Raw genomic sequence first — 24798 nt, 5'->3', positions numbered from 1 at the left:
CCTGAAAAATACTTATTATATGCACCACTTTATCATCATTAACATTATACATCAATACAATAATAAACTGCTGGTGGGCTTATGTCTGTGGGAGACTCCAGTAATATATGTGCAAAGAGACATGTTGGTGGAGGAGGGATGGAATCCTCTGCCCAGCGCTCTGTGAAGTAAGTGAAGGGATGTAAAATGCAATGCTGCCTCTGTGTGGTGTTGAGGGTTAATTACTCAAATGTGCTGCTCATTTCCCCTGGGAATAAACTGACTGGAGTACTTTCTACCTCACACACACACTCACACACAGGCAGTGTGTGCTTTATCACAAATACTATACATAAAAAACAAGTTCATTGTTTTCCTTTGGACTGGGCAATCAAACAATGTCAATAATTATAACACCATGATATAATAAGAAGGCTGTACAACTAAAGTCAAACAAATATCTCAAGAAACAATTTTTTTCACTAGGTCGACAGAACTCTAAACTCTACCACCTCAGTTATATGATATATTTACATAAAATTCCTATTGTTTTTAAGTGCAATATCCATTCTGTGCAGAAACTAAAAGCTCCTCATTTTAGATTAAAGTATTCATATGTATTTGTTTGTGTCTAATTGGGATTTTAAAGTTTTTTTTTAATAAATTTGCTTTGTTTTCAGAATGCCACCTCTAAATTTGTTCTTTGTTGCTGTAAACTGACAATGGATTATTTATATTATATAGCAAAGGTTCACTATATATCTATAATTCTTATGCATTGTGTAAGCACAGTGAGTGGGTTCAACACATCAACCTCTGATTTGTAAACTGTCTCTGCTCATAAAAAAAGACTCACTCACAATGATCTTTAAACATAAACTAAATAGAAACATGTCATTCGTTGTGAAAATTATTAACATTGACTGATATAAAAAATTGTATCTTGATTAAATATTTGCCCATATTTTCCTCTTATAAATAGAAGTACACAGCAGCCCAAGTGAAGTACTGTGTCAAAGTACTCTAGCACTTCAAATTCGAAAAGTACTTCATAAAAGGTACTTATACAACTACTATTGGGCAACACAGTTTACAACGCAGTACTACTCCACGTGGTGAGAGCCACATGTGGTTCACGGCAAATGGCCCAGACCACGTGGTTCACATAAACAGCTGCAAGGGACATAAAGACGCTTTGTGCTGCGAAAACAGACAACAAATAGAAGCGTAGTTGCTTTGAAATGTAGTTTTTCTAACAATAAATATATATATATAATGTTCCATAAAAACTACCACGTGGAGATAAAGTCAGCCTGTGTCTTGTTCTTTTTGACGACACAGGACAAGATGGAGACTTTCCTTTGTGCGTTTGAAGATCTAAAGAGCGTCGGTGGTTTTGATGCGTTTGACGTTATTTCACGTGAAACATCGTGTTTTTTTATTTCACGAACACGTTTCGTCGTCGCACTTTAACAAAGGCGTGTTTTGTTTTCGTGCGGCGTTCGAATCCCACGTCTCATGTATCTGAGGAGGCGCGGCGCGTGCACGGAGCAGTCGACCCCGGCTGGCTGATTGGGCGAGACGCGGTCGAGTGGGCGGTGTCGGCGGGAGCGCGCAGGGCAGGAGAGTAAGGAGCGCGTCTCCGCCTCCGTCTCTCTTTCCTGCCCAATGTCCCAGAGAGTCAGTCGAGCCACGTGCATGAGATAGACGCTCCGCTACCAGTCTACATACATCCCGTTCATTGTGTGCGGCAGAAACACACGACAACACCATGGTGAAGTTGGCAAAGGTAAGAGAACGCACCGCACACACACACACGCTTCTGTTTAACCCGAAACGGCGTGTGGACCGTGACATGCACAAAGATGGGTTTTAGCGCGAGGCCTCCGCCGCCGCTGTTTGTCAGCGGAAAACCAGAACGTGAGAAAGGTTCAAAATGTCTCCTCTCCTCGCGCGGCTCGTTGTTTTATGTGCGTTAAACCCATGCGGGAGATGTGCGTGTTTTGATCGGGTGAATTTAAAATGGCGAAATTTCCCATCTGCACTCGACGTTTCTTCTCTATGTGCAGCAGCCATGTTGGTGCCTTTTTACCAGACGGTTCTCTGGCCTCCACAAAATGGCAAACACATGCGCGCTCTCGACTTAATCGGCGAGTTGCCCAACATACGCAGTTGATGGATTTAATTAAACAAACCATCTGATCGGTTATCCCGCGGCCCAGGTGCTGCTAAACACGCACGATCGGTACGAATATAGCTAACGCGTAGTTGGTAAACTGTTAGCATTAGCATGGTGGTCATCAGCGCGGGCGGAAGCGACTTAACTTCGAGTTGTTGACGCACTTAATATAGTCCCGTATTTCGGTTTTTGACAAAAGCGTTGAACATTTAAGCTAAGAGCATTTTTTCACTTTATTCGTGGGGTTTTTAAAAGCTCGTTTTCCAGCTGCAGCGCTACCCAGCGTGTTAGCTTCCCCACCTCCTGGGCTCCACGTGGGCTGTGCGCCTGCTCCGAGTGACACACGAGGTGGACAAACCACAGCCCACAGATCCACCCGCCAAGCGGCCAGCCGAACTCGGCTCATGCTAAACATACTTAATCAATAATTGTTTAAATTATTAAAAAGAATTGTTATTTAAACAAAGTGAGAGTTTGTCTTATCTGTGTACCACATGGTGTAGCCTCCCCCCATGTTAGCAAACACGCTTGATTAGCCCCCTGGATTATATTATCTTGAGTATACTCAACTGGATTGTGCTTTTAACTGTTCTTATTCTAATTTTGCCTTTTTGCTTTTACCTTCCAGGCAGCAGCAGCAACCAAGCAAGGAGCTCAGAAGAAGAAGGCCGCTCCACCCCCCAAAGATGTGGAGGATGAGTCAAGTGAGGAGGAGAGCAGTGAAGAGGAAGAGGTGCGGTATATTCACATTAGCAATTTAAATGTTTTTGGGTGTTTTTCACAATATATGTAACCTGACCCATTTTCCCTTTCTTCAATTAGATTGCTCCAGCTAAAGTGGTAAAGAAAGCAACTCCAGCTAAAGCCACACCGGCGAAAAATGGCACTACTGCCAAAAAAGCAGAAAGTGAAGATGATGACGATTCTGGTGAGAAATCGTTATTAACCATTGCATGGCAATTTTTTTTAAGTTAACCAAAGTTTAACTACTTGACAAACATTAGTGTATTTGCTCATTTTTTGTAATTGATTCACTGCTGGCACGTCTGCTTGAAAGACACTGAGTTAGAGTTGTAGCCTGTGATAATGAGGTGACCTGAGGGGGGTGCTGTAAACACTTAACCTACACCTTTCAACAATTTCCACAGTCATCATAAGCAAAGCTACTTGAGTTTTCTGGATGGGCATAGTTTTATGAATGTAGACTGTCGCACTGCATTCCTTGAATATCAAATCATTACAATCAGGTTGTTTTAATAAGTGTACCAATATCTTGTATTGACTTGTGGGTTTAGCCTGCATCAAATTGATTTTAATATTGTGTTCATTCTACAGAAGAGTCTGAAGAGGAAGCCCCCCCACCAAAGAAGACCCCTGCTAAAGCAACACCAGCTAAAGCCAAGGCCGCCCCTGCCAAGGCCGAGGAGTCTGATGAGGATGGTAAGACCTGCAGCATGGTGTTCTGCGCAATGTCAGAATAAAAAACAAGATTATTTTTAACCTAGGTAGATATATCCAAATACCCTCCATTTCTTGACACACATGTTGTTGTTAAGTACCCATGTGTGAAATGACGGAGGAAAAGTGACTACAATGCTATGTCTTCGGTACCGGTGTGTGTTATCGTCTGCCGGTTCTATCCTCAATCGCTGTGACATTCATGCCTCTGCTAGCTTTTGATGCAGTCTAATGAGGATGGTTTCAAAAAAGAAATGTTATACATTTTTGTTAAAGTCACTATTATCAATGTGTGTTGTGTCTAGACGATGAGTCAGAAGAAGAGGCCCCACCACCCAAAAAGGCAGGAAAGGCTAAACCTGCTGCCAAGGCGCCAGCAAAGGCCGAAGAGTCCGATGATGAGGAGGAGGATGATGATGAGGAGTCTGAAGAAGAGGCCCCACCTCCCAAGAAGGCAGCTAAAGCAGCTGCCAAACCCGCTGCAAAGGCTGCCGCTAAGGAGGAATCTGATGAGGAGGAAGATGGTAAGGACCTCGTAGGATGATCAACAAGAGAATTAAACGGATGATGTGTGATGTCAAAGATTGAAGTCTGATTTTGTCAAAATTACTGTTTTTATAGACTCTGAGGAGGAGATGGACACTGCTCCTGCTCCAGCTGCTAAAGGAAAGAAGGCAGGCATGGTCAAGGCCAAGGAGGACTCTGATGAAGATGAGGAGGATGATGATGATGACGAAGAAGATGATGATGATGAGGAGGGTGAGTTTCGCTGATGGGGTTAAAATTTCTACGGGGCCTTCTACAATTTGAAAGCCTACGGGATGGATGGACAAACTATTATTCCAAAAGCAAATACTTCACTTAATGTTTTGATGGTGGCAGTGACACGTTCAAGTTTTTGGCGTTTAATTTGAAAAGTCTCTACTGCACATATTGTAGATACTCACTGTTCTGAAATGATATCAACCATTGTGCATGATTTAATTATGATACCCTCATAATTCCACAGAAACCCCAGTGGCTTCTGGAAAGAGGAAGGCCGATAGCAAAAAGGACACACCCCCAGCTAAAAAAGCTAAGGCAGAAGGAGAAGGTAAGAGTATGACCTGCCCCCGCAATCAAATTTCAACATTTTATGATGACAAACAAGGGACTTAATACTGAATTGTGATGTCACCTTATTATTCTGAATCTCAGACAATTTATTTAATCAAGAGAATCTTCCACAAAAAGAAACTAACCTGAACTTCACTCTTATTTTTCAGAATTCTGTCTGTTTATCGGAAACTTAAACTCCAACAAAGATTTTGACGAGATCAAATCAGCCCTGAGGAAGTTCTTCGAGAAGAACGAACTTGATGTTGCTGATGTGCGGTTAGGTGGATCCAAGTAAGCAACCAATAAAACACATTTAAAGCTTCAATCTATGTTTACAGTTGGTCAGAAATGGCATAGGAAACTTATTAAAAAATGGTAAATGATGATGATAAGACCTGTAGCATAGTGTTCTGTGCATACTGGACTAAACCATTTCACCACCACAGATTGTTTTTAACCTAGGTGGATATATCCACATACCCTCCATTTCTTGGCACACATGTGGTTGTTAAGTACCCAAGTGTGAAATGTACGGAGGAAAAGTGACTACAATGCTATGTCTTCGGTACCGGTGTGTGTTATCGTCTGCCGGTTCTATCCTCAATCGCTGTGACATTCATGCCTCTGCTTGCTCTAATCTATGTTTAGTCGGTCAGAGATGGCATAGGAAACTTCTAAAGATTCAGCAATCACTCCTGGTGGCAATTTATACTTAATCTAGGGTGTTGTATACATGCACAGATCAATACTACTGATAGTTGGTGTTGATCTGACTTTTCATAGTTGTCCTCTTGTGGAAAAGTGTTTTCCCGCTGTCATCCCTTAAGTCAGTTATGGAGCATAGATTAATAAGCCACGGAATGAATCGTCTTTCCCTTTTCAAGCAAGAGTGTAATTGTTAATGTCTTGCCTCACCAGGAAATTCGGCTATGTGGAGTTTAATACTGAGGAGGACATGCAGAAGGCACTGGAGCTCAATGGCAAGAAGGTCATGGGTCAGGAGCTGAAGTTGGACAGGGCCCGCAGCAAAGAGAACTCTCAGGAAGGAAAGAAAGGTATGACTCCCATCAAAGTGTTTTGCACATCTGATAAAGCGCTAGTGCACTTCAGGCATTCATTCTTGGCAGTTGATTAAAGTTATGAAAGAATTTTGATCCAATATTACCGTTGCTGACATTGTCTTATGTCCACAGAGAGAGATGCACGCACACTGTTTGTGAAGAACCTCCCCTTCTCTGCAACGCCTGAGGACCTGAAGGAAGTTTTTGCAGATTCAGTTGATGTCAGGTTACCTCCCGGCCAGAACGGTTCCAACAGAGGGTAAGAGCAAGCAATTTACTGCTAATTAACCTTTCGCTGAAGATTACACCACAACATTTGCATTAAAACACAATCTAGTTTTTGCTTGTAGAAGTAATCTTTAACTTTCTGTTGACAGCATTGCCTACATCGAGTTCAAATCTGAGGCCGAAGCAGAGAAGATGCTGGAAGAGGCCCAGGGAGCTGATGTCCAGGGGAGATCCATCATGGTTGATTTTGTTGGAGACAAGAGCCAGAAAGGAGCCAAGGCACCAGGTAAATTAAAAATGTTATTAAGCTATGATAACTTTGGATATCAAAGACAGGAGTAATAGAAAGTTGTGTTATTAATTGACTCATAATTCTGGGAGTTGGTGCTGAATGCTTACTGTACTTTAGTGCACTGAAATGTACTGTTAAGCTTGATAAGTGATTTGCCCTATCTGAAGCTAATGGTCATCTCCTCCCTTCTCTCCTTGTAGTAACGGGAGCCTCCAGTAAAACACTGGTCGTCAATAATCTTGCCTTCAGTGCCACAGAGGAAGTCTTGCAAGCATCATTTGAGAAAGCTGTGTCCATAAGGATTCCACAGAAAGATGGCAGACCCAAAGGGTAAGCATTGGATTATATTAACCTCAGGGGACTATTTCATCCAATGGATTTTTTTTTTATTTCTTTAAAATGTAATCTCCAATGCAACATTCTCATGAGCTCCTCTTAATCATACCCATGATTTTGTAGGAGTCTCACAAGAAGCAGAGCCACTGCAAAGTTAGAAAGGGCTTGCCCTAGTTGCATATGGGTGTTGCATTTTTCTGCTGTCCACCAACCAGAAATATTATTTCAAACAGATGTATATTATTATTTGTAATATGTAGACGTTCAACTAATGTAAACCTCTTTTCTTAGTTTTGCTTTTGTAGAGTTTGAAACCGCAGAAGAAGCTAAGGACGCAATGGACAACCTCAACAACTCAGAAATCGAAGGCCGGTCGATCAGACTGGAGTACAGCCAGAACGCTGCTGGCAGAGACGGAGGAAGAGGAAACAGTGGTAGGTTATCAAACTGAACATGTGGTCATACTGAAATTCTAGAACAAATCAGATAAAAAAAATGTTAAATGATTATGGTAAGACCTGGTGTTCTGTTCATATTGGACTAAACCATTTCACCACCACAGATTGTTTTTAACCTAGGTAGATATATCCACATACCCTCCATTTCTTGGCACACATGTGGTTGTTAAGTACCCAAGTGTGAAATGTACGGAGGAAAAGTGAATACAATGCTATGTCTTCGGTACCGGTGTGTGTTATCGTCTGCCGGTTCTATCCTCAATCGCTGTGACATTCATGCCTCTTCTAGCTTTAGATGCAGTCTAATGAGGTTTAACAATCTATAGATTTTAAATTATTTGCTTCCCTGTCCAGGTCCAACAAAAACCCTCTTTGTCAAGGGTCTCTCTGAGGACACGAACGATTCCACCCTTAAAGACTCATTTGACGGCGCTGTCGCAGCCAGGATAGTCACAGACAGAGATACTGGATCATCTAAAGGGTAAGTGAAGAGTCGTTCATGTTCCCTCTGACTGTTGACGCTTCTTGTGAAAACTGCTCTGTCCACGAGTGACAGAGTGGATTCGTTTGAGAAGTAGAGCAAACTCACAGTTAAACCGACAGCTTCCTCAGTGGAAGTTGCCTATGTCTGATGTGAAATAAACAACACAATACACCTAGATGCAGCTAAAAGAAAAAAACGAATCTCTAACTGGTGTTATTTTTCTAAACTTACAGCTTTGGCTTTGTTGACTTCGACAATGAAGACGACTGCAAAGCTGCCAAGGAGGCAATGGATAGCGGTGAGATCGATGGCAGCAGAGTGACCCTGGACTATGCCAGGCCTAAGGGCGAAGGTGGCTTCCGTGGAGGCCGAGGTGGTGGTGGATTTGGCGGAGGTGGATTCGGAGGAGGTGGATTCGGCGGTCGTGGTGGCGGCGGCAGAGGAGGTCGTGGTGGATTCGGTGATCGCGGCCGTGGCGGCAGAGGAGGCCGTGGCGGATTCGGTGATCGCGGCCGTGGTGGTGGCAGCAGAGGAGGCCGTGGTGGATTTGGAGGTAAGGGTCATGGTTGCTTTGAGGAGCGGGGAGCATAGTAAAAAGAACTCTAATACTAAAGTAGATAAGTTGGCAGTATGATTTCTGATTTTGATGAGCAATGATCAATACCCGTTTTAAGGGGCTCACGATTATTAAAATCAATCTATTTTCATTACATCAACCATTGATATAACTTTTGTTGTATATCTGTGCTGGCAGTTGAACCGAGTTGTCTTTTCGTTTTAGGTGGAAGAGGTGGCGGTGGATTCGCCAAACCCCAGGGGAAGAAAATCAAGTTTGATGACTAAGCCATTAGTCTATTTTACTTTTTTGAATGGACTCTGGTTTCATCAGTTGTCAGAGCTTTTGGACATTCCACAAAGCGTCATTGATAAATATTTAACTGTTTATGGGCATTTTAGCCCTTTATTTAGATCCTGCAACTTTCCCCATCCTTGTGTGCCAGAATGGTACTTTTGACCTTTTCAACTCGAGTAGTACGTGCGAGTACTGAATGTCCCAAATGCAAACTGCACCTCTCGCCCTTATTAGCTTACTTTACCGAAGGAGTAAAACGGAATGGTCTGGCAAACAAGTTTGCTGTGAAAAAATATGAGTCTTCGTCAGATGCATTGTGTAAATTTAAACAGTTTGTATGATTTCATTTTACCTTTTGTAAAAAAAATACACTTGTATCCATATGTTTTTGTTTTTATTTTTTTCCGTCTTTTAGTTGGCGTTAGGTGCCACGTTTTACTGTATTGTGCAAAGCATATTTTGATAGACTGGAGAGTTGGATATTAAGAACATGGCAAAGCTGTTCATGTCATGTTTGTTTGGTGGGGCACAGTCCGTGTCCGAGTCAGAGGTTGAATGAACCGTATCTATGTAACATAAAATATTTGTAGTGCATTGACTAATTTTTTCCCATCAGAGAATCTCAAGATTTTCATGTGATTGAATAAAACCTTGTAGGTGGTGATTTTTAAATGTCTGTCATTGCACTCGTCAATAAGCTACTTGCTGCCTCTGCAATACAACATCCTTGAAACCAGTTCTGCTTCTGTCAAGATTGTCATCAGAGTACTTCAACACTGCTGGAGTTTTTTTTTTTTCTAACTGAATCAACCAAGTGGAAATTGATGAGCTATAAAACCTGTTTCCATTTATAAACTAATCTACCATAAAGAATTCATCAAAGATGGCCGTTTCTTTGAGCCTAAAAAATATACAAGCTGTTGATTGGATGAAATTGCAATGTTCACTAGGTGGCAGTCACTGATATCAGTTAGTCAGCCACTTTATGTTCTGCCCACAAGGGGGTGCTCAGCACTATCTGCACCGGTTTCTAGGACCAGTCATTTCAACCACGGTGCCCTGAAGTTAGTTGTCTCCTTCGGCTTTATTGAAGGAAAACTTCTCATTTCTGAGGGTATCAACATAACCAAATTGAAAGTTAGTGATTAAAAATTGCCAATTAATTTAATTTAATTTAATTTAATTAATTAATCTAAGGGAAGAATTCTTAAATTGGTGCCAATCCTGGAAGATTATTTCACTTTGACCATTTCTATCCATTGCTCAAGCAATAAATATTGGAATCAGGTGAGTGATAGAACGTCTGGCACATTAAACAGGCTGATGTGAGTGTTACTTTTTGGTGTGTGAAGCCATATGAAAATCCAGGTCTAGTGAATTTAAATATGGTTTGTGCAGAGATATGCGCTATTGTGTCATTCTAGTTCCTCTTTGCTGATTGCAAATACAGTAAATGATATTGTGCTTCAGTGATGCCTTCCTGCAGGTATTTTAAAAGAAAACTGCACCTCATATATAATCAGAACATGCTCATTGCAACAGCCTGGTCGACACCTTAAAGGTCAGATTCAGAATAAACAAATGTGTGTCGAATGCTTTAGATTTGACTGGCTGTTAACAAACACACTAAAGGCCAATGTATGCTTCTGCGTTTTGACGGACACGGACAGATAGGACCGCCCTCTCCAACGTGGAACGCCCTCTCCGTGCCTCTCCGAGGCTCCTCGGAGAGCTTTTCGTGCCGCGCTCATTTTTCTAACTATACGTCGAAATGACGGACAGCCCACGGATAGCACTTGGCTGTGATTGGTCCGCTAACGCCAGCATTTCGGAATGGAACCTTCCTGTTCCATTCCCTACATCACAATAAACCAAAATCACAACTACGACTCTATGATTAATGTGACAAGTGTGTTAAGCCAGCGGCGTTGTCCGGCTGACGGTGGCTGGTTAGAGCACTTACAGCATGTGTGTACGGTCACATACGGTTATAACGAACTTTAATAACGGGGCTAGCGGGCTAGCCACCATGCTAACTGCGGTGGGAACAGCGCAAAAACCCGCTGACTTTAATCCCACGGCTCATGACACTGTTTCTCAAACACCGTCAGGTTAGAAGCAAACACTTGGTAGTAGCTAGTATCGGGTGTCCGTGCTGACTGTGTGTGGAAGTTGGGGGGAGCTAGCTGCCTCCGTGTAGCTTCAAGCTGTTGCAGCTGTTGAATTAGCAACGCAGTTTGGAAACAAGACCGGGGAACCGCTGCGCTAAGACACGATAACAAAAGCATTTTGACCCGCTGGGTGTCACTTTATTCAGCAAAAACTGTCGCGTCATCAACATCATTTTTCTGTTACCATCGTTCACTGTGTTTGAGGAGCCGGGAGGACGTAAATAAACCAGCGTGGACTTCTTCTATATACCTCATGAGGCAGGCTTGTCTAAGCTCGACTTCCGTTTCGCCATCTACTGTTCTGGCGGTGAATTGTTTTCACAATAAAAAGGCTCGTAGAACTATAAATCAAAAAGGGTCCGTCCGATCCGTCCGTCCGTCATTCCGAAACGGACTCGGAGAAGCATACTGAGGCCTTAACACTCTGATTCCTTACTGGTAAGAGGAGCACCACCACTCAGGGGTGTCAGTCTGCTGTTATCCCACCGCCTTGCTCTGTGCTGGAGGCCCTGATGATGGCACCACTGAATAACTGTAGAGTCGCCCTCGAACAGTGACAGAGGTCATGCTGTTGTGTCTCTGTGGCGTTTTGTCAGTGCACCATAAGGACACGTGTGTTGGTTCTATTCCGTCTCCTGCCTCAACAGTCGCATCCACAAGGGCGAGCTGTAGAGCTGTGTTATCTAGCTAAACAAATCTTGATGCAGCCAGTGACAGGAATTGCAGGCAGTCTTGTAAATTCAAAATAATTAAATGAGGAACAGGTTCTCAGAAAAATCGTTATCTGTTTCAGCACAATACAAGAAGCAATGCCAGCGTGCTTCACAGTTTACTCTTTAGTTTACTCTTGTTGTTCAAGAGATATATATAGGCTTTGTGAAGAGGACAGAGCCTGCTGCACTATCTTGTTTGTGTAGTGGCTGGTCTAAAATGGTCTCTCTGTAAATGGGAGTATAATGCTCAGAATACTCTTCACAATGGACTTTTGTCATACACAGTGTCCCATAGTACAGATGTACTATGAAGTCACATTGGCTTGGTCTGTTTTCCGATGTGATCCGATGTGATGAGATGTTTATCTGCTGAGCGGCTAAACAAATGATGATCTATTTCCTGAATAAATTTAATAAAGAACCCACTGTGGTAAGTTTGGAGAACAACTACTGCAAAAATCATTATTGTTCTGACCTTTAACATTTTGATCACTTACAATCTAATTCAATCAAATGTGTCTTTCAAATAGCCCCAGAGCCACATTAGAACCTGACTGGAGCATATATGCATCACATGGGATAAATTAACATTGTAATTACAGTGAAATTCCTGTCTGCATACACTGTAAGATAACAGGGCTCGACAAAAGAGGAAGAGGAAGTTAGTTGGTTTGCGAAGCTCAGTGCAATGAGTCAAAAGGTCTTCACAGACACAGAAGCCTTGTTCTACCTGATAGTGGTTTTCAGAGCTATTAGTTTATGTTGGACACAACCTCACAACTAATTTGTTGTATCAGTTTCAAATCAATCTCTGTTTATTCACGATGTTTATGATGAATATTTAGTTATTCAGTCTCAGGTTTTCCAATTGATTTCAGGATGTAAATGCCTTTTCACGCTTGTGAGCTCTTTTAGAAGATAAAGTCTTGCTCTTCAGGCATTTGTTTCCACACTGTAAAAGATAAAGCTTGAGTATTCTCGAAACACATCCATTAACTATGCTATTTTTATTGAGTGTCAGATCTAGTGATATGGAAGTAAAGCATCCAGGAGCAATCTACGATAGCTCTATAAATCATTGGTAATAACTGTCACATGTTTTATAAGACGCCCTGTGATGACTGAGTTTATAAAAAAGCTGTTGTCAGCAGCCTGTAGGTTGAGGAATGTATATTTTAACCCATGTAACAACGTTCCCATCTCCAACCCTATGTTGGTGCTCCGGAGGCCTTTGAGGAAACTCAAGGAGAAGTGTGAAAGCTTGCAGTCCCTTCCAGCTGATCGATTGACCAGGCTGACATCAAAAGCTTCCTCCCATTTGTGTTAACAAATACACAGCTCCTGGTTTTCCCTGCAAGTTGGAAAGTTGGTTATGTACTCGCACAAAATTCAGTACCACCGTTCAAAGCTCATGTGTTACACAAAGGCAGGGCACGAATTGTGAGTTGTTATCTTCATTGTGTATTTATTCACCTCTTTAGTTGCAGATTTGGTCTCCAGAAAATTGAGGAAGTGGATGAGACTTTTTCTTTCATCGGTTAACGACCCTGAATCCCAGAGACTCATACAGGACGCACTGTAGCAATGGCAATTAAACCTATGACTTCCTACTATAAAACTTTAACATCCCAATGTACCTTTTTTTAATCTGTATTTGTTCAGGGTAGTCCCACAGGAACACACACAGATGAGTTACCAGATATCACATTGACTTACTTTAATTTACTGGAATCTTACCTACTTGACTTCACCTTTGTTGAGATTGCGAGATACACAGATATCGTTGTCTTATCCCCTCACACCCTCTTGACATCTTCAGTCGTGTCTTCTTTATGTGCGTCACTGCTTTTTCACCAGGTGATATTTGTTTTCTTCATTTTTTTCATCTGTCACACCTTAAATCATCAACAAGTATTGAGTAATGTACTGACTACCTGAAAGAAATGACCCATTGACCCATTGCTATGGAAGTACAGTTTATTGGGCTTATCAGCTATGCATGGACTATGTATCAACTCTGTATAAATTATTTGTAATGATTTCTACTCTATTACCATCGCCTCAAAGATCAGTGGCCACGCACTCATTTGACAACCTTTGTATTTGCGACATCATATCTGACATGATTCAAGTTGCCACACACTATCTCACGCGTAACATCCTTAACTAGATTATTTTCTTCCAATGTGAACCAGTAGAAGAATTCACATCTTCCCATGACATACTTGACACCTCAATTTACGCCCTTGCGTTGCCAGTAACTGCCCCCCCCCCCACTCCATTGAAACCCATACAACAGAGGAAATAGACCTTTGTCACCACCAGCCATTTTGACATGAAACAGTAGGTGAATGCAGGTGTTGCCAATCACATCAATAGCTTCCTCTCTATTTAGGTTAAACCCCAGTTGTTGGGTGTGTGGGCCGAAGACTTCAGAGGCTGCATTGGGAGCCTGATGGCGTCACGGTGGTGCGACATGGCCGTCCCATTTCAAAGGCCTCAGCAATGCAGCTGACAAATGCCTCCTTCCATCCACTGGAGTGACAAAGGATCCAACTGGTACATCCTCCTCATGCTGGGGATGCAAACGGGAAATCTTCCGTGAAGGTTTGTCTTGTTAGTTCCTCCCACTGTGATCAGTAACACATGTTCACCTACTGTTTCATGTCAAAATGGCTACCGTGAAAAAGTTACACGAGAACCAATGAGTTTAAACATGTGAATAAAAGATCTGCCTCCTATCGCTGTGTCCACTTGTGTTTTGTTCGTCTCAGATGATCATGTGATTCATGTCGCATAAGCCACATTGATCAGCGCACAAAAATGGAGACGATTCAGCTCCCGTTCGGGATAAGTTTGACTCCACATCACCGTACTTCGTGTTGGGCAACGAGGGCTATAGAAAGAGATAAACCTTCTTAAGCTGTTCTTCTGTTTTGCCGAGTGCACCCCGCATGAAACACAACACAGACCAGATCCGGTTTCTCTATGGGCTTTCTTGTCTTTGTCCTGGGGGAGATTTGTGAGGAACAACAGGAAGATTTTTGTTTTGCGTTGCCCTCTTTGTCTTTTTGGGCCAACTCCGAGCTCGGAACAATACCCCCCCCCCCCCTGTTACCTGGTGTTATTAGTGTCAACGGTCCTGCCCGGTGAAAAGACGCACACTATTCCGGCAGAGACTCTTAACATAAACAGTGTGAAATGTCACGCGCTCTGAAAACAAATACCAAATAGCCCGTGGGTTAGATCAAATTATCCCATAGTTCCTGAATCACGGTTCAAATTCAAATTTTATATAATACACAGTTTTGAGTGCACCATTATGTCTGCCGTGGTTGTTTGTACCAGCATTCTTTGCTGTTAAGTTGCGTAACCGATACCCCCTATGTCAACACTGGGCACTATTGTGGAGTGACCTGTTATGGATCTTCACATAGATGTTCAATGCTGATAAGGCCCAACACAGAAACAGCCAATCACGGATGGAAAAGACCAGTTTGTCAAGTTGTTTATTTACAAGTGACATTCTCTATACATTTAGATTGTTTTTTACACATATTTACATCACCCAGACATAATCATCCCCCCGCTACAATAATAATTAATATGCTTTTAAATTAAACACAAGAAAACCTCCACGCATGCCCCCTTTTTACTGGGGGGAGGGGGGGGGGGGGGGGGGGGGGCGATTAAATTAACATGGCATATGCTCGTACCAGCAGTAGTTTTAGTTCACAGTGTCATTGCAAAACCCCTAAAGACTCCATGTCAAGTATATCAGCACATTCAAATGCACAGACAGCACACATGTAACAGGTTTACACATTTCCAGTAGAAGCCTTTAGGAGTAGAAGAAGTCCAGGTCAAGACAGTCACATACCAAACAATTGAGCGATCTGCCAAATGAAAACTGATTAAAAATGTTCAGGAAGAACGTGTAATGTATTTGCAGATAATGCTATAATGGTTATTTCAATAAAAAAAAAGAAACCAAAGATGAAAGTCCAAACAGACAGTGAGTGTTTTTTTTAAATGCCAATATAAATACACAATTCTAGGTCAGTCTTTTAAAAAAAAAAAAAATCTATAATTTACCTGACTTTTTTAAAAGGACATTACTGTCCGGAAAAGGTAAAATCTAATATTTTACTGGTCCCTCTCCACACAAAGGAGAGTTTACTGGGAAGTTTCCCTCCAGCACTCCACCGCACTTCCCTTTAGTTTCCACCCAGGGGTAGCTCAGCATTGCCTGTGCTGTCCTCACCTGGTGTTCTCGTTCAGCTATAGGATCTTCACCTTCTGTGAGCAGACCAGGTCCCCGTTCACCAGCTTCCACATGTGCATGAGGTCTGCTGGGAGCAGCTTGTGCACCACAATCATGCTCTTAAAGAAACAGGGTTCTCGGTTCATCTTACTGCTCTTATTTCTCACCAGCCCGAACGTCTTAAAGGCACTGTGTTTTACGGGAGTGACCCGAAGCACCTCCAGACACATGCCCAAGAAGACATCGTCGATGGGGTACAGCTCCAGGGTTTCGGCGACCGGGTAAAGCCTCCTCGCCAGGCTCCCATCCATCAGAAAACCTCCCCCGCCTGCATACGGAGGGTATAGTGTCTTATTATACAGAGCCAGGGGTATGTAGTATTTGCTATCTTTATTACGTATGGGCCTCGCATTTACAATCACGTGCCCCACAAACAGGTCCCTGTCATGGTCGCTGCCCTCCAGGTACTCGATGATGTTGTCCAGGCTGACGAACACGTCGTCGTCCCCTTTGAAGACGTAGCGCACACCGGGACAGTAAGTGTGGAACCACTTGAGGAAGTGAGTCTCCTTCAGTGTGAGGTTGAAGAAGCTATCCAGGAAATCCCACTGGAGGATGTCCCCGTAGATTTGGTTCTCGTACTCCACCAGCTTCTGATGGTTCGCCCGCTCTGCCTCGTTGGAGGGTTTACCGAGAAGGAAGAGGGTCTTTATCCTCTTGCCGTCCACCACCTGCTGTTTGCCCCAGGTTTTTCGGATGACCTCCCTGCGGTCGTGCTGGGTGGCCATGGATTTAATTACCATGAGCAGATAAATGTCCCCTCCACACTTCTCTGGGTGGTTGTGGACCATTGGAAAGTAACGGCAGTGGCGATAAAGCATGAACTGCTTGAAATTGTCCTCCAGGCCCTTGAACCAGTCCTGGCTGGAGAGGTTGTGGTTGACGCTGCAGTTGGAGCTGGTTATATCCCAGGATGCAGTGATTGTCGGTTGGTTCCGTGTGGTCCTGCGGGCCTTGGGCTGTGGGGGGCGTTTCATAGCTTTCCAGAAGTGTTTCCTCCCCGGGGACGAGTCCATCTTCTCCTCCGCTGCAGCGTCGGGCTCCACTCCCTCCATGCGAGCCTGCCTCTGGAGTTCGAAGGGTGCCCCGATGTTGATGCTCCCCCGCTGGACGACCGTCAGCGCCACCGCAGCCAGGAAAAACACCAGGCTCACCCTCTTGTAGACCCTCCAGCGATCCCTGTTAATGAACCTGGGGGAAGACAAGGATCACAGATGTCAGTCGGATACGTAGGGCACAGATATCTCCCACAGAAGCCCTCTGGGTGGACGGAAAGCAAAAACAAAGCAATTTAATGATTAATTCCATGTTGCACCGTGTGGAGGAAGTTCAAATCCACACAATACATTCCTAAAAGTTACTCAAAGTATATCAAACAGCCCAGACTTAACAAATGATCTCTTAGAGTTTAATCCCTGCTCATTTCATTTGAATTCTGGATGATATGTTGAAAGTCATTAAGATTTTATAGCTCTATAATACAGCGTTCTCTCTGTGAGCAGCTTTTGCAACGCAAACATAATAACTAATCATGTAAATGTTGCTTCCTCTGAGTTGTCCTGCTTTTACCCTTATGGATAAACATGTGGTTCCTTGAGTTTGTTTTTAAACACACTCGGATAAAGCACAGCGCTGGTCACTTCTACTCAGTAACTGTCACTTCTGGATGAGGTGCAGAATGCACTCGGAAAAAATGAGGTAGAACCTCCTGCAACTCAAACTCTCACATTTCCATCATGTCATGCCGGGGCTCGTCTTCAGTCACGACCCCTGAGAAGATTCTCCCAGGGGTTGGGCCCCTCTACCTTTGAAGGAAAGGTAGAGGCACCCACCCCCCCACCCCCCCAGGCACACACAAACACACACAAACACACACACAAAATAACCACAAACAAGGTAAATCCACGTCAAAAATCAGGTTGGGCCAAGACGCCTTTAAAAATACTCATCTTGATTAAAATTACTTTTATCTGGGACAGTTACTCTAAACATCTTGAGACAAAGTTAGAGCAGCTTTTAAAACCTGAAATACCCTAAAAAATGTATCATATACATTTTCTGATCATTAAACATGTTTAGGATATAGCAATCTTCAACAGCAAGTTGAAATTAGACAAAACAAAATCATACAGTGCCTAATATTTTTTTCCGTGAAATGAATGGTCTCTCTTTAAGAGGTTTCACAATCTGCTTTAACAATCGTAAGAATCATCGATGTTCTTATAAGACTTTAGTTTGAATTTGATTTCAAGCTTATTACAGCATTTTGAGCACTGACTTCCAGTTAAGCTCTGGACTTGTCCGCTACAACCTCAGGATGGAAACTCCACCAAACGAAGGAGGATGGAACATGTCGGGTAGAACAACTCATTTATCTACAATGAAGAAGAAGATGCTACTTACATTTTCTCTGTTCCTCCGACGATCCCGCTCTCAGGCGACAAACCAACAAATCAATCAATCAATAGATATCACAGCCTTCTGACGAGGATCGAGATAAAAGTAACAAAGTGGAAAAGAGAGCTTTCACTTTTTGTTTCTTCTGCTTCTGGACAAAATGATAAAGATAATCCTTTCCATCGAAACGAGGTGTTGACGGCGTGTGTGGGTGTGTGAGTGTGTGTGTGTGTGTGTGTGTGTGTGTGGGTGTATGTGTGTGTGTGATGCAGATGTGAGCTTCTCAGCACTGAAGTCACTCCCTTACTCAGATCCTCTTTTAAAACCTTCGCAGACCACACACACACACACGCACGCAAGCGCTTGCACGCGCATGGGACGAGGACACGCGACCGAACAGGGAGGAGACCATACGGTTTCTAACCTGCTCCAACTTCTAATGTTTTTATACATGAACACTCTTATCGTCATTGAACTATAGTATTATCCGTATTAAATATATATAAATGCTTTTATATATATATATTTATTATGCTTATATATGAACTATACAAAAAAGTCCAAAGATAATAAAAAAGAGATCTTAAAGGTTTGATAATTACATCATTTCACAAAATTTGAATAATAATAATAAAATAACTAATTTACCCAAGGAACTCCATCTTTAGTGTAAACTACATCTATGGAAAAAAACAGGATACATTGGCTATTTTCGTTTTTGTCCCCTTCCTCCTGGAGACAGAATCAAAGAACACAAGACCTGATCCACAGTAGGACTCACAGTTCTCACTGAGGTTTGAATACAGCTGGTGAACAGCCTCAGGCTTCTGTGAGCTGGGTCCTGCATTAGGTCTGTATACTCGCTGTGGCTCAGTTACTGCAGGGCACTATGACCGTTTCAGAAAGAAAGCCTCAAACCAGCACTACTACAGGCCAATAATACTTTCACTAATAGTAACTTGCATTTTTATCTATTTCAAGGTATCCATAATACTGCGTCACAAACTGATATCATGTTGCCGAATATGAAGTTTCCTCATATTCCGCCGGTTGGCCGCTGGGTTGTGAAATGGGAAATGTGGTGAAATGACCCATCATGGTCACACGTTGCAGACTCAGCAGTCAAGGTGAGCCACGGGCTTCTTCCCCTCTTCTTTCTTTTCAGGGGAACAGAACTGAACGACTGTGGAGGAAACGAAAGTGAACACTTGATGACTGACAATCAGTTGGTGACCAGAAACACGAGTCGCCGTGCTGCCAGTTGGGAAGCAGGAAATATACGGTTTCCCATTACATTCGTCAACTCGTCATCAAAATTGTAAAAAAAGTCGTAATATGGAACTTGGCCTTTATATATAGTATAGTAATATATATTAATAAATAAAAGTCTATCATCATTTTGTGTAAAGTATGAATACTGAAGCTTTTTAAACAAATCTAATCCATCTACTGTAGTCCCAGGGATCCAGAAGTCTGACTGTCAAACTAGTATCTAGAAAAGCGTTTTATCTTATCAACCTCATCGAGGGTCCAAGGAAGGCCCGGGTCGGATTCGGGGCCATTTGGACCCACGATACATTTGATATTCAAACTTTGAGTAAACACTTCGTGTATGGGTGTGTGTGTGTGTGTGTGTGTGTGTGTGTGTGGGGGTGTATGTGTGTGTGTGATGCAGATGTGAGCTTCTCAGCACTGAACTCACTCCCTTACTCAGATCCTCTTTTAAAACCTCCGCAGACCACACACACACACGCACGCTGTACTCGCTGCCCCTCTGAGACTGCTTCTCACTTTGTGTCTGAATAGGAAAATGACTCAGTTCTCTATATTTGCTCAAGCGAAACTTCAGGAAGTGTAATAAATAATTTGGATAAGATTAGTCTGCTTTTATTATTGGCCCTCAGGGTTAATCCTAAACAAGTAATGGTATCATAATGATTTACTAAACCATTAATATCACTCGGTCGTGTACGGTCAAGGTATATTTCTGACGTCACTGAGGCGGCCATGTGGTAATAAGTTGTGACAGAGCAAACATTCTAGGTTTTTATCAGCTTGTAAGTCTTTCACAGCCAATGTTTGACAAAGGATTTCATTTGTTTGAGGGGCCATCATAGTGCTATGAATGGATTCTGAGTACATGACGCACGAGTGCTTACAGGTAATGAAAATCAAAAGGAAAGACAGATTAACGTCCAGTCAGAGAGATAGTGCAGAGTCCTGTCACTGTCCTGAGGGGGACTGAGGTCTCTGCTTGAGAACAGGCCGAGGACTGGCGATGGTGGACAAGCTGATTGCACAGCTGTCACGACCACAACCGCACTCAACCCTCGCTGCTGGTGGCAAACTGGGTTCCTCCGTCTCTTACTGGTCTGCGCAGAGAACAACAAAATGACTACCTGTGCTTTTTTTTTCATTTCCAACACAGCTGTGGTCCAAAAAAATCTCTCCTTCCTCTCCTTCTCTCTCCGTTTCCTGGATCCTACCCGCCGTCCTTCTCAGGGCCATGTGCATCCTGTTGCCTGCCGGCCGTGTTTTTTCCCGTTTTGCCCCCCCCCCCCCCCCCCCCTCTCTCTCTGTGGATTCTCGCTCTGTGAGTGCCGCTGCAGAGGAGAGAATCGGTGATGGACGCCACATTCCCACATGTCTTTGAGGCTACATCTCCTGGATGATGTGGAACAGGGGGAAACAGCCAGGATGGTGTCAGGATGTGACCTCTGTTGCTGCAGTGTGGTCGATTGTAATGTTTAATGTTCCTGTGCAAATCGCAGGGTTTGTGACTGAAAACAGCAAATTTAAAGCGGCACTGATCGATGTATTTACATTTCAAATTGATCCCGTGGGAAAGGCCTCAGTCATCGTTACGCGACCACTGAACATCATCATTCCACCGTGCATTTGTCTGCAGCTCTACGGAGCCATTTGGCATCTTTCAGCTCATCATTCTAGTTTTAGTTTAGTCTTTAGACTTTAAATGTTGCTCCCTGTCTGCCTGTTGAAATATATATCAATCTTGTATTAACACCTGATTCCGCTACACCCAAAGTGACCTATATATATTTATCAATAAACCGCTTACCCTTAAATTCAGATTCCCCACTTACTCACAAATATATTTTGGTCGATGCCTGCCTCTCTTGAATGTTTGACTTTCATTGCACAGAGTCATGAATGTTCAGGGTTTGACACGAGGAGGCTGCGTTCAAATCAACCTGCTGAATCTTTCAAATTTTCTCTTTGCTCGACCGAAGTCTGATTTCAAAGCATTTTACCCTGAGCAGGATTTTTGTGATGAAAAAAAAAACAGAAATTAGATTAGATTCAACTTTATTGTCATTGCCCAGTACAAGTACATATACAACGAAATGCAGTTCAGCATCTAACCAGAAGTGCAAAAAAAGGCAAAAAAAAGGCATAGTGGAATATGTAAATAATTAGGAAGTACAGTTAGAAATAGAAATGGAATATGAACAGTATTAAGAGGTAAGGTATGATATAAGAATGATGAATACACTATGAGAAAGATAAATATATAAATATTTGTTATTTAATATTTAACATCTTTAACTAAACTAAACAAATTAGCTCTGTCTTCATCCTTCACGCTGGAATCTCGATAGCAGCGTTTTTTCAGTAAAGATAAACTGTAGAGTTTTAACGAGTCAGGTGGCACATGTATAGAGCTATAACACAAAGGTCCAAAGATCCTCTCTTATCTCATTGATGACTTTTGATTAATGAGTCCTGTTTGCTGGGAAACTGTAGCAGAGTGGGGGAATCTTGTCCTTTACAGCTGGAGTGACATCATTTGACCAATCCTTGTCAAACTCCGCCCCCCCCCCCCCCCCCCTCTGTTATGCCATCAGCGACAGTTTTCTCCTTCGCACCTATAGTTGGAGTGTTGATAAGAAATAGAAAAAAAAAACGTGGCTGCTGCTTCAGGCTCAGCGGAAGTCTGCGCTAATCCCCTTGTTGTGCTCCACACACCTGAAGGGAGAGCAACACCTTTGGTCCGTCCCACTCACGTGAACTGTCTTGACTGGAATGAATGAGCTCATCCTTCCTCCGGTCGGATAAGTGAGGGGCCCCCGAGTGCCGGCTCCTCAGTCACCATGAAAGAATTTACTTGTGGAGTAGAAAAAAGTGGCTCGAGGGGATTTTCATTTATTCACTCAGCCGTCAACTGAGGACGCTCCTCTCCGAGAAGGCCCCATAGAAGAAAGGAGAAGTGATATGAACACATGACTGATTCACTCCCGTTACATAACCACAGGTAGAGTCACAAGAATGATGTCAATGATTAAATGAGGATATTTGGGGAAATCCAGAGCTTTAACCCATAATTCATGACCTTCATCAGCTGTGGCCGGTTTGGTTGACTTCAGTTTCTAAAGCCGAACATGTTGAACTGTCAATCCGAAACGTAACCCTGACTGTTGTGTCTTTTTGTGCATCAGTATGACGCACTTAAGTTGTAATGGGCTAATAACTGGCCCCGGCGCTCAGAGGGCAGCAACACCCAGTTACAGTAGGTGATAACAGAGGTGAGATTTATGCTTTATCTTTGGAGTTTTTATCTACAAAAGAGTTTTATGGCTTTACACAGGAAAATACTTCAAGGATGACGACTAACAAGGTGTTGTGTCAGACGCTCCTCTGGTTCGCTTCCCGGCCCTAAAGAGCAGCACACGTTTCCAGTGAGATCTGGGATCTGACATCCTCTGATTGCTCACGATGTAGAACCTTTGAACATCTAGCAGCCAAATCCAGCAGATGAGGTGAAAAGCTCCAGATGAAGCAAATGAGTGAACTGTCAGTTCCCGAGACGCCTGTGTTGTCCACAGTAGGTCCCCCGAGCTACGTGCAGATAAGCCGGGGGACGGCGACTTACGCGTTTCGTTGACAGACTGATTTATTTATAAATTATTATTAGTATCGGTCATATCGATCAGTGATCAGTCTTTTTTTCCATTACTGAATAAACCGCCTCTGACTGACGTTTACCACGTCCCACAAAACATTAACCCACTATTTGCACTGGTGTACATAGAGAAAAGGTGCAGCGGTATTCACTTCAAAGGTTAATGGGCAGTTTGCGAGGACATTCCTGAGAAGGTCAAAAAAGTAAAAGGCCAATTGCAAATATGCTTTAGATTTTGCTCTGTTTATTGAGTGGCCTCTTTTTGAAATCATCCAGCGCCTTGACAAGAATGTGCTCCATCAATATGTAATGATGTTGATTTTAAACCAGTGTCTTAGGGCACCAACCAAAACAGCAGGGCAAAGGAAAAGTCCCACAACTTCAAGTGTTTACAACCAGAGGTCAACTGTGGGGGTCATTTCGATGCCCCTGTTCAAAAGGACCGGTCGGGAGGAAACAGGAGGTTCAGGAGACGGAGACGGAGACACTGTCTCCTCGTGGTTGGCGTCAAATTTTATCAGCTGACCACATGGCTGCCTACAGATAAACACATCTGAGGAGCGTGTGGGTGATCCTGTTGACACTTGGGACTCTTCGGAGGACACTTTTGTCTCAGCAGATAAATCGTAGAGATGTGGTGCAGAATAGAGGAGACACCTCCATCAAGGCCCAATAGAGCCGCACAAAGGTTCAACCAAGTTTTGAGGAAATCTGTAAATTTTGTGTAAGGCTGCTGACAAACAATCCAACCAACAAGGCCGGGGTATTTCCTGGGATCTCATCTGTGAAATATGTGTTGTGAAATTTCCATGATCGTGGATGAGACCAGGGTTTTCAAAAGGCACAATTAGATGGTGTTGGACTGATGGACACTAAGAGCTGAATTAACTTCATAGGACCTCTTTTAACCCCTTGTTCCTCTTAATCCCTTTTGCAGTTGGTTCAGTTTAGTACCTTGTTTGGGATTCTGTCAGGAACCTTTTTCAAGACAGGGTCTCAAAATAGAGTAATATGGCAAACCCACCTTAAAGTTGCAGTGTGTAGAATTTAGTGACATAAAGTGGTGGAGTGTCATGTTGCAGCTGAAGACCCCTCACATCACCCTGAGCTTCAAAACATGAAAGAGAACCTGTTGTAACCTTCAGTTTTCATAAAAACTCAAAGTTTTTTTTAGTTTGTCCAGTCTGAGATACTACAACAAACATGGCTGCCTCCATAGAGAGGACCCGCCCTGATGTAAATATAAAGCATTTAAACACAAAGGGCCCATTCTAGAACACATCTCTAGAAATATTTAATATTGAATTTCTGTCAATAGATCCATTTAATCCTAATTAATCTTACACAATGCACCTCTACGGCCTCTGAAGAATGTAACGTTTCACAGCTCGTCTCGAGGGACTTTTTAAAAGACTGAGAGGGGCGGATACAGTCTGAATCATCCGTCTGATAAAAGCCACACGAACAGTTTGAAATGTCCCATATCTCCGTGGCCCAGTCTTCATCCACACTCGTGTTTTGATAGCGAGCAGCATTTTCCTCCCTGTCACAGAGTTAGCTGGACAGGACCAGCTCGAGGGGGGGGGTTACACGGCCACCTGGCTGCAAGTGCGTCAGTGTTTCATGTGCAGCCCGTTTCCTCACATTGTGCTGCTCCTCGCTGGCAGCGTCCACAATATTAATCTCTGAACATGTCATCTCTCCAGGGACCGAGTGTAGAGATAGTGAGCACTGCCGGGCCACAGCTAGTCAGTCCTGCAGCCTTTACACTGTATGTTAGGGGGGGGGGGGGGGGGGGGGGGGGAGTCATTGGTGTTAAAAAGTTGGTGCGAACTTCATGATCACA

The 24798-nt window shown here is 43.1% G+C and overlaps 2 protein-coding genes and 3 non-coding genes across 5 annotated transcripts; 4 read left to right on the top strand and 1 right to left on the bottom strand.

Annotated features, from left to right (window-relative positions):
* The first annotated feature begins 1608 nt into the window (after window positions 1–1608).
* On the top strand, window positions 1609–9098 carry ncl (nucleolin). The gene is made up of 16 exons (XM_053430706.1): window positions 1609–1768; window positions 2787–2891; window positions 2981–3086; window positions 3494–3598; window positions 3922–4140; window positions 4238–4375; window positions 4626–4709; window positions 4882–5005; window positions 5633–5769; window positions 5908–6034; window positions 6153–6289; window positions 6496–6625; window positions 6923–7065; window positions 7444–7570; window positions 7807–8126; window positions 8355–9098. The coding sequence occupies exons 1-16, from the start codon at window positions 1751–1753 to the stop codon at window positions 8414–8416; spliced, it is 2082 nt and encodes a 693-aa protein (XP_053286681.1). The 5' UTR covers window positions 1609–1750; the 3' UTR covers window positions 8417–9098.
* Window positions 3682–3818, top strand: LOC128448772 (small nucleolar RNA SNORA57). Its single transcript, XR_008339800.1, has one exon. It is a non-coding gene; the product is annotated as a small nucleolar RNA SNORA57 (small nucleolar RNA).
* On the top strand, window positions 5195–5332 carry LOC128448770 (small nucleolar RNA SNORA57). Its single transcript, XR_008339799.1, has one exon. It is a non-coding gene; the product is annotated as a small nucleolar RNA SNORA57 (small nucleolar RNA).
* Window positions 7228–7365, top strand: LOC128448783 (small nucleolar RNA SNORA57). Its single transcript, XR_008339811.1, has one exon. It is a non-coding gene; the product is annotated as a small nucleolar RNA SNORA57 (small nucleolar RNA).
* Window positions 9099–14974: 5876 nt separating the features above from the next.
* Window positions 14975–18335, bottom strand: b3gnt7 (UDP-GlcNAc:betaGal beta-1,3-N-acetylglucosaminyltransferase 7). Its single transcript, XM_053430464.1, has 2 exons — window positions 18038–18335; window positions 14975–16825 (listed from the first exon to the last, which is right to left on the bottom strand). Coding segments are annotated over exons 1-2 (1236 nt in total). The 5' UTR covers window positions 18040–18335; the 3' UTR covers window positions 14975–15591.
* Window positions 18336–24798: the final 6463 nt, after the last annotated feature.

The sequence above is a fragment of the Pleuronectes platessa genome, chromosome 9, assembly GCF_947347685.1.
Source record: "Pleuronectes platessa chromosome 9, fPlePla1.1, whole genome shotgun sequence".
Classification (NCBI taxonomy): Eukaryota; Metazoa; Chordata; class Actinopteri; order Pleuronectiformes; family Pleuronectidae; genus Pleuronectes; species Pleuronectes platessa.
The sequence above is the reverse complement of the archived record's forward strand: the minus strand, read 5'-3'. Positions and strand labels throughout refer to the sequence as shown.

Excerpts from the sequence above, each read along its gene's own strand:
- ncl (XM_053430706.1), top strand. Across the intron at positions 4,376-4,625 it reads AGATGATGATGATGAGGAGG|AAACCCCAGTGGCTTCTGGA; the intron begins GTGAGTTTCGCT and ends ATAATTCCACAG. Across the intron at positions 7,066-7,443 it reads CGGAGGAAGAGGAAACAGTG|GTCCAACAAAAACCCTCTTT; the intron begins GTAGGTTATCAA and ends TTCCCTGTCCAG.